The sequence below is a fragment of the Silene latifolia genome, unplaced genomic scaffold, assembly GCF_048544455.1.
Source record: "Silene latifolia isolate original U9 population unplaced genomic scaffold, ASM4854445v1 scaffold_119, whole genome shotgun sequence".
NCBI lineage: Eukaryota > Viridiplantae > Streptophyta > Magnoliopsida > Caryophyllales > Caryophyllaceae > Silene > Silene latifolia.
Window position 1 is genome coordinate 253,636 of NW_027413127.1, and position 9,560 is coordinate 263,195.

Below are 9,560 nucleotides of genomic sequence, written 5' to 3' on the forward strand. Positions count from 1 at the left end.
AATAATTAGATGTTACAAAATGAAACAAAGAATATTACTCCCTCTGTCCCGATCATTTGTTGTACTTTTCCATTTTTGGGTGTCTCAGTCATTTGTTGTCCTTTCTATTTTAGGATTGAATTTGATGAGTAATTTGATCATTCACACTCAATTTATTCCACTTGTCATTTAGTCATTGGCTCCTCCCTTTCTTGGTCTTTGCGCTAAAAACCAAAGCGACAACAACAAATGGCAAGGACGGAGGAGTACAAAATAAAATGAATAATTACATGAACAAAAAGAATAAGCTCATTCTGAGAACAGAACATGAATTACTGAAAATTAATGATTAATAGCGCGACATGATCGTCTAATCTCTCCTTGGTTACCAGTGAGAACGCCAATTCTTCCCATCTTAATCATGGCTTGACCAAATTTATCAAGAAATAGGCTACCGTCACTATAAGCAAGCTTCTTAACAATGCTGTTAGTTAATGGAGAATTGGCAATATTTACGTCAATTTCGAGTATTCCTCTGTTTGCTACGATTTGCTTGTAATATCCATTGTCCATCTTGTAGTAACTGTTTGGTGTTTGATCGAGGAATGTTGTTTTATTAATTTTGCTCTTTCTTGGGCATGTGTTCTTCAATGAGCTTAGTAAGGCCGGGTTTATTCTCCGGTCTGACATGCCAGAGTTGTCGAAATTGTACAAACGATCTTGAAAGTTGTTGCAATGTACATTTCCTACTGTGTGTCCTCCTGTAAAATAGTTAAAAAGTTCAGTTAATGTTAAAGAATAAAAGCTTTGGCCCATATGAGTTCCACATATATAAGTAGACCTATACTCGGGCTGGGCTAGTGCCGGGCCGGGCTCTCCTGGTTAGACCCGAGCAGCCCAGAGGAGGGACGGGCTTGGCCGGGCCGGGCTGAGATATGCTTGACCCGGGTCAGGACGCGAGGAGGCCCAAGAGCGGGCCGGGCTGACGGGCCTTACCACTTTTTTTTATTTTATATTTTAAATTTTGCTAAAATGGCGGTCCAAAGGCGAGCCGGGCTGGAATTTTAGGACCCGGCAAACGGCGGGCCAATACCGGGTCGGACCGGGTCAGACCAAGTTGGACGAAATAACGGGCCAAGGCGGGCCGGGTCGGCCCGTGCTAATGACCAGTTCTACATATAAGGATTCCACATCGGAGAATTAGAGAAGAGTATTCCACTATATAAGGGCAGGTGGCTACTCTCTTTATTGCGAATTGGTTTTAGAGTGGAATCCTTTTGGGCCTGTGTTGTGGACTATTTCTCCTCCATTTGAATGTGGCCCGAGTCCGTTGTTGAATTTAACAGGTTAATGATGGTAAAAAAAATGTTTGTCGTGATGAAAACGATAACAATTTCTCGTATGAGACGGTCTTGTACCTAGAAGTACAACAAAGTCTTCCTTAGTTAGTCCTCTTGAAGCAAATAGATGGACAGCCTGTTGCACAGGCATTTTTACTGATGGAAGATTTGCAAGAGCTTCTTTCTGACTCGAAACTCGGCCATCTCGTCTTCCTGTCTCTGCGTAGTACCATTTGCCTCCAGACTGATACAAATTTCGGAGTACAAAATCAATATATAAATTAAACTTTAAGCTGACGGGTTTGAACCCAAGTCATATAAGTAAATGATCATCAATTAATGATTGTATGCGTTAAGCTAGCTGACATCTGCATAAATAATACTCGAAATAATATGCTTAAATTGCTTACCAAAGACACAGCAGATCTAGCAGCGAGTATAAGTATATCACTACAAGATACGACTCCTGGACAAACGGTTTCAAGAACATCCTTCGCGGTATCAATAACTTCAAACCCGCCAAGGCTTAGATTCGGCTTTGCTGTTTTCTCTGTATTTTTGCCTTCAATTAAGACTGATGCATCACATCCCTGTTAACATTGAGTTATTCGGAATATTAGTTTTAAATTTCGTAAAAGAATGTTAAGTTCAAAAGTCGCAGTATAAAAAGAACAGTAAGTGGATTATACATCTGATGTAGTACATCAAATGACATAGGTTTTGAGCATTAAGATAAAGTTTTTGAACTTTAATTTAAAAATTTTGAGTTTTATTATAAAGTTTTTGAGTTTAATTACATATAAACTCAGAAAAATTTGATTTTTGACTTCATAAAAATAAAATGTAATTTATAAACTCTATAGAACTCCAAAAATCATTAAATGTAAGATAGTACATCTGATGTACAATCCTTTTTCTCTAAAAAGAACGACATTAAAATAAATATATTAGATGAAATTAGTAAATTACCCGAACAATACAATCATGGAACTGTAACCGAATCAAATGACCAACAGTATTCGGATCCTTTGTAGCCCTAGCCTTAACAACGTCGAAAACGATTTCTTCAACATTATGTTTGCCACATTTACCAGCATAGTACCCAACTTTAAGGTCACCATAACATTGGCTAATAAGGGTCATTAAAATGACCCCTAAAGTAAAGGCAGCTGAATTTGAACTAAACTTCATTTTTTTTTGTTGAGGGGTAAATTACCGCTTTCGCGTATTTAATATGTATATCAGTATATGTATGTGTTTATTAGTTGATGAAATTGTTTAGGAAATTGTTGGGTATTTATAATGTAGCTTGATATGGGTAGAGCAATCATGTAGCAGCTGTATATGACTTTGTCTTAGCTTGCTAACGTACAAGGGGGCAAATATAGTATTCGTATATTTGTCATACGTCTCGCTATATTCATATTTTGTTAATGATGTGTTTAAAGCATGTGGGCCCCACTTGGAGGAACCACACTATTCCAACAATTCTCCCCCTCCCGACTAGGTGGGGACACTGCCATACCCGCTTTCTTTCGACAAACGTCGAGCTTCTCCATGGGTAACGTCTTCGTCATCATATCCGACCCATTATCGTCGGTATGGATTTTCTCGAGCTCTAGGAGATTGGAATCTAACACATCTCGGATCCAATGATATCTGACATCTATATGCTTGGACCTGGAATGGAAGGTGGGATTCTTTGCGAGATGAATCGCACTCTGACTATCACAATATAGTCGATACTTCTCCTGTTCTTGACCTAATTCTTGTAAGAACTTCTTCATCCATAAAAGTTCCTTACAAGCTTCAGTTACCGCAATGTACTCCGCCTCTGTAGTGGACAAAGCTACACACTTCTCGTAACTGGATTGCCATGATATCGCTCCCCCCGCATAAGTCATCGGGTATCCCGAAGTTGATTTTCGGGAGTTCGAATCTCGCTAGATCGGCATCTCGTATATCCATCTAGCACGTGGTCGCCTTGACCAAAACATAAACACATCTTGGAGGTACCGCGCAAATACCTGAGGATCCATTTGACAACTTCCCAAAGGCGCTTTTCCCGGATTTGAGAGGAACCGCTAACGACACCAATCGCATAAGCTATGTCCGGGTCTTGTGCACACCATCGCATACATAAGACTTCCAACTGCAGATGCATAAGGAACTTTCTGCATCTCTAGTTCATCGGCCTCACTTTCAGGACATTGTCGAGAGCTCAACTTGAAATGACCAGCTAGTGGAGAACTTACCGGCTTCGCCTTATGCATGTTGAACCTCTTGACTTCTCAATATACCTCTCCGTGACAACCATATTTTCTTATTTTCCCTGTCACGGGAGATTTTCATTCCAAGGATTTGTTTTGCAGGACCCAAGTCTTTCATAGCAAAGTACTTGGTCATCGCCTTCTTCAAATTAGCGATCTTCATAGTATCACGACCAACGATCATCATATCGTCAACATATAACAGGAGGATAATATTATCCCCGTCGGGAAACTTCTTCACGAATACACGGTGGTCCGCATGATCGTCTTCGATAGCCATGATCTATCATGAAGGATTCAAATTTCTTATACCACTGTCTTGGAGCTTGTTTTAGACCGTACAAGCTCTTGTTCAACCGACACACTAAGTGTTCATTTCCCTTCTCCTCAAACCCCTCAGGCTGCTCCATGAAAATTTCTTCTTCCAAATCACCATGTAGGAAGGCTGTCTTCACGTCGAGTTGTTCGATCTCCATATCCATGCTTGCGGCCATGCCAAGCACAACTCGGATCGAAGACATTTTCACGACCGGAGAAAAGATTTCATCGAAATCTATTCCCTTCTTTGATCGAACCCTTTCACAACCAACCTCGCCTTGTACCTTGGTTGTGAGCTATTTTCTTTGATCTTCAACTTGAACACCCACTTATTCTTGAGTGCTTTTCGCCCTTTGGCAACTCTACCAGATCATATGTGTGGTTCTCATGCAAGGATTTGATCTCGTCTTGCATGGCTATTTTCCACTCTTTCTGGTGAACATCCGCAATAGCCTCATTATAAGACTCGGCTCTCCCCGTCACTAAGCAATGCCCATATATCGGTGAAAGGAGGGAGTTTGGCTTTCGATGCCTATCGATCTCCTCACTTCTTGAGGTTGTTGTTGAGGTGTTGAATCACTTGATCTGTGGTGGCTCGGACCATCACCGTCAAAATCATCATTGTGATCTTCTCCCCCATGATCATCATTCCCTTCAGGAGCTTTTGGGTCCACATTAGCTGGACTCATGGGGTCAGACTTTGGTTTTCTTGTCTTCTCAAAGTCTTCTATCGTCTGATCTTCAAAGAATACCACATCTCTACTTCTGAAGATCTTCTTATCTACCGGGTCCCATAGACGATAACCGAAATCTTCTTCCCCATACCCAACGAAGATGCATTGCTTCGTCTTTTTCATCAAGCTTGGCTCTTTCGTCTCTCGGGATATGAGCAAACGCTCTGCATCCGAAGACTCTCAAGTTCTTGTAGGAAACTTCTTTTCTGTCCGGACTCTCTCCAGGGATATCACCATCCGGAGGAACCGAGGGGGATCGGTTAATCGGGTAGACATTTGTCCTTAGTGCTTCTTTCCAAAACGTTTTTGGAAGCTTTGCGTGAGAGAGCATGGACCGAATCCTTTCTCCGATTGTCATGTTCATTCTCTCTGCCACACCATTTTGTTGTGGTGTCTTGGGAACCGTTTTCTCGAGCCTAATTCCATGGCCTCGACAATACTCTTCAAACGGACCCCGATACTCACCGCCGTTGTCTGCTCTAACGCTCTTCAACTTCATGCCAGTTTCTCTCTCAACTTTAGCATGAAACACCTTGAATGATTCTAGTACTTGGGACTTGTTCGCCAAAGCAGAAGCCCATATTTTTCTAGAATGATCATCAATGAAAGTCACGAAATACAATGCACCGTCATGTGACTTTTCTGTTATGGAACAGACATCCGTATGGACTAAATCCAAAACGTGGCTACGCCTTTTCCGAGGCGTTCTTTGAAATGCCACCCTATGTTGTTTCCCAGCCAAACAATCAACACAGGGTTTTAGGGGCACACCTTTTACTTCAGGGAGGATTTGCTTACGAGCGAGGATTTGTAGGCCCTTCTCGCTCATATGCCCGAGCCTTTTGTGCCAAAGCTCGGTAGAGGCATCTGGTGCAACAATGTTTGCCTCTCCATGACTCACTTTCGCTTGAGTCATATAAAGTGTTCTCTGCTTCTTTCCGCGCGCCACGATCATAGAACCTCTAGTCAACTTCCACTTGCCATCATTGAGTTGACTGCAATAACCTTCATCATCTAACATCCCTACAGACATTAAGTTTAACCGGATGTCGGGAACATGTCGGACATTCTTGAGCACCAACTTATGCCCGAGTATTGGTTTGCAAACAAACATCTCCAATACCAATGATTTTGGAGGAACCATCATTTCCCATTCTTACACTACCGTGATTTAAAGTATAAGAAGAGAAGAAGTCGACATTTGAGGTGATGTGGTATGACGCGCGCGAGTCAACAACCCACATACTATCCTCACATGCCACATTTAGGTAACCATCGTCACCTATGAAAAATACTTCAAGACTAGCGACTACATGACCTTTGGTTTCACCTTGGCTTTCGTGATCTTTGTTGCGATATTTTCCTTTCGCTAGATCACGTTTCCTTAACCGACATTCATTTTGCTTGTGGCCCGGCTTCTCGCAATAGTAGCAGGTAACTTCTTTTCTGGCCTTCGATCTCCCCCTGGATTGATCGCGTTTTTGCGACCCTTTGCTTTTACCTCTTCCACGAGAGGTTTACGCAACATGGACTTCCACGAGTTGGAAGTACCAAATTCTTTTCTTCTAGCTTCTTCATTAAGCAGGCTATCTTTCACAATTGTCATTGTGAGGTTTCCTTCTGGAACGGAGTTGCTTAAAGACACTACGAGCGTTTCCCGGTGTCCGGGAGGGAGCCGAGAAGTAAGAGTGCTGAACCTCATCTGCGAGACTTATCTTCATGCTTGTTATCTGGTTTAACAAGCCCTGGTAGTCATTGAGGTGCTCCACCATGCTACGACCGTCTTTGTACTCTTGTCTCACTAGTCGTCTAACTAGAGAGGCTTTGTTGAGAGCCGTCTTGCGTTCGTACATGGACTCCAATCTATTCCAGTGTATTAGCCAGCCTTTGTGTCACTTTGGCTACATTTGAAAAACACTCGATCGATAAATTGACGGATCAATCCGACAACCTTTCGATTTAATGTATTCCACGCATCTTCCGTTTTATCAACGGGTTTCGTCGAAGATGCGACGACATGGTACATGTCTTTACAATAAAGAATATCCTCCATTCTAGGCTTCCATATTGGATAATTGGTCGCCGTTAATTTTATCATGCCACCAATTGTGACGGTATCCTCCATTTTTATAAATTACACAAAGTATACCGAGAGCTACCGAGCTCGATACCACTCTGTTGGGTAACGGGCGTAAAAATTGAGCGGGCGTGGACCTATACCCTCTTGCGGGAGTGTAATTATAAAATGGACAAGACGATAATAAATACGTCAACAAAATAGAGAATATGGACACCGATTTTCTACGTGGAAAACCCCTTTGAATAAGGGTAAAAACCACGGGACCCTTGGCGCTTAATATCTCACTATAAGCAAAATAATGGGAACACAATGCCTTTCTAGTACCCACTAGGAGATTACAAATATTATTACAGTTTCAGGATAAACACTCGGACCCTCGAAATAATATTCTAAATGTGTGGGACTCGATTTGGAGATTTTACGCTTTTCCAATCGATATCAGATCGACAGATTATTTGAGCAAGCACCACACTAACTCTCAAACTCTCGTATTTTTCTCTCACACTCTTAGTAAGTGGCTCTTATTAAGAGTGTGAGAGAAAAATACAGAGAGTTTGAGAGTTAGTGCAGAGATCGCTTCAAATAATCTCACAAGTTGATTCAGATTGGAAAGGCGTAAAATCTCCAATCGAGTCCCACACATTTAGAATATTATTTCGAGGGTCCGAGTGTTTATCCAGAACTTAATAATATTTGTAATCTCCTAGTGGGTACTAGAAAGGCATTGTGTTCCCATTATTTTGCTTATAATGGAGATATTGGCGCTTAAGGCCCCGTGGTTTTTACCCTTATTCAGGGGGTTTTCCACGTAAAATCTATGGTGCTCATATTCTCTATTTTGTTGACGTATTTATTATCGTCTTGTCCATTTTATAATTACACTCCCGCAAGAGGGTAATAGGTCCACGCTTCCGCTCAATTTTTACGCCTGTTACCCAACATGATGATATTCGTGTTGAATGATTATCGACTAATTGGTGGTTAAGAGGGCCGTCTTATATGTTTTTGGACCCTATATCGAAATTACAAATTTTTGTTTTTAAAATGTGGAAATCGCTAGAGTAATTCAATTTGAGGTGGGTTCCGCTCGCACATGCTAAGAGTGGGCCGGCCTACCGGTTATAGCAGGTAGGATCTATTAGTACGTCCATGGAAGTTTTATTCTATAATTGGTGGTTAACAGGGTCGTCATATATGTTTCGGGACCTGGTATCAAAACCACAAAGGAATATGAGCTGACGTCACCAGTTACAGATTTCTCCTATAGAAGATATTCGGTTCGCACAAGTTAATTAAGAGCCGGCCTACCGGGTTCTAACGTAGGATTTATTAGTACGTTCATATAAGTTTTGTCCCATTTTTTCCAATAATTGCACGGCTATTTTATTTTTTATTTTTTTTTGTATACTTTTTGTTAATGATTGGTTTGAGTTACAGACATGCTTTCTGACTTGAGAATTTCGGTGTTAACTGATGATTACGCTCATAATTGACTCTATTAATTATTATGGCAATAGTTATTGTGTGCGACTGTTATATGGCGTGACAGATAGAAAGTGAGACAATGACCACTTTTAAGATGGGATCACTACCAAAAAAAAATCACTTTTTTTAACATAAACTTGTTATCTTTTACTATAAAATGGTCACATATGGTCGTATCATATGACTGTCTTATAGTATAATTGGCGCTATTATGAAGTTGGTCCTTATTTCGAATTTGATTTAGTTTAATATCATGAATTGACGAAGAAAGGGGGCGATTATAGACCAACTAAGCTAGAAGTTTGAAACATGACAGTAGATAAGAGGAGATATAGCACATGCATTAGCGGGAAATGCGATTATGTTGTTAGGATTCTCTTCTCTTATTGCTCATTTTCTATGATTGAATAATCCATTTGGACGGTTAATGTTCTGAAAGCGTCTTTGCTTTGTGGTAATCCTTCCTTGTGGTGAAGGCACTCTCACAAAAGGGAGAGGGACGAGGTGCAAGACCCCACGCGCTTTCCCCCACTCACCTCTCATGGGTATTTTGTGAGAGAAAATGGTATCCGTCACAAGCTTGTGACGGATATCGCCGTCTTCAATGAGATTTTGTGTTAATGTTATGGTCTTATGGATGACAATAGTTTTTTTTTCGTATACCATTCGGTTTAGTCTAGATTTGAGCCAACTAAGATCATTAGAGCGGTAAAACTTTTCCTTCTAAGTTTTAACATTGCTACATACTTAAACTTGAACAATTGGTAGTAAGTAGGTTCATTCATAAAACTAATTGGATATAGAAGAAGTAGCTCATTAGCTTTTTTCTTTTTGGTTGTACTAATACAAGAGATTGTCTCATTATATGTATGGGAAAAGACTTCAATAATATAGTTTTCCATATTCAAATATAATAGAGAGTCGGTTTCATCAAAAGAGGTATTAATATAGTGGCTTACGAAAGACTTATGAACGATAAATCTAAGATTTGAACTTTGTATTCCACTTGTATTGTTGAGGTATGTGATTTCTTAAACAAGAGAAAAAAAGGGTTAAATTAAAATAAAATAAAAAAACAAAGCTTCGAGTTTCATAATTCAACTAAGAAAGATATGAGTACCACGGGCGGCGGAACCGGGCCTCCAGTTTTGGCCACTGAATTTATAAGCTTTATTAATAAAATTCAATACAAGCCTCGACGTATATTACACTTATACATTCATATTTAGGGCCTCATTTTTTTATGGTGCATCTAGCCTCCATTTACTTTAAGACCCCTTGATTTCATCATTTAACTGAATTACTCAAGTGATCAAAAACAAGTATTTTAGACAACTTAATTTACCACCTTATT

At 40.3% G+C, this 9,560-nt stretch overlaps 1 protein-coding gene across 1 annotated transcript; it reads right to left on the reverse strand.

Moving 5' to 3' along the window:
* Positions 1-321: 321 nt before the first annotated feature.
* On the reverse strand, positions 322-2,510 carry LOC141637574 (peroxidase 57-like). Its single transcript, XM_074447080.1, has 4 exons — positions 2,289-2,510; positions 1,730-1,909; positions 1,398-1,563; positions 322-740 (listed from the first exon to the last, which is right to left on the reverse strand). Exons 1-4 carry the CDS (start codon positions 2,508-2,510, stop codon positions 322-324), a joined length of 987 nt encoding a protein of 328 aa, XP_074303181.1.
* Positions 2,511-9,560: the final 7,050 nt, after the last annotated feature.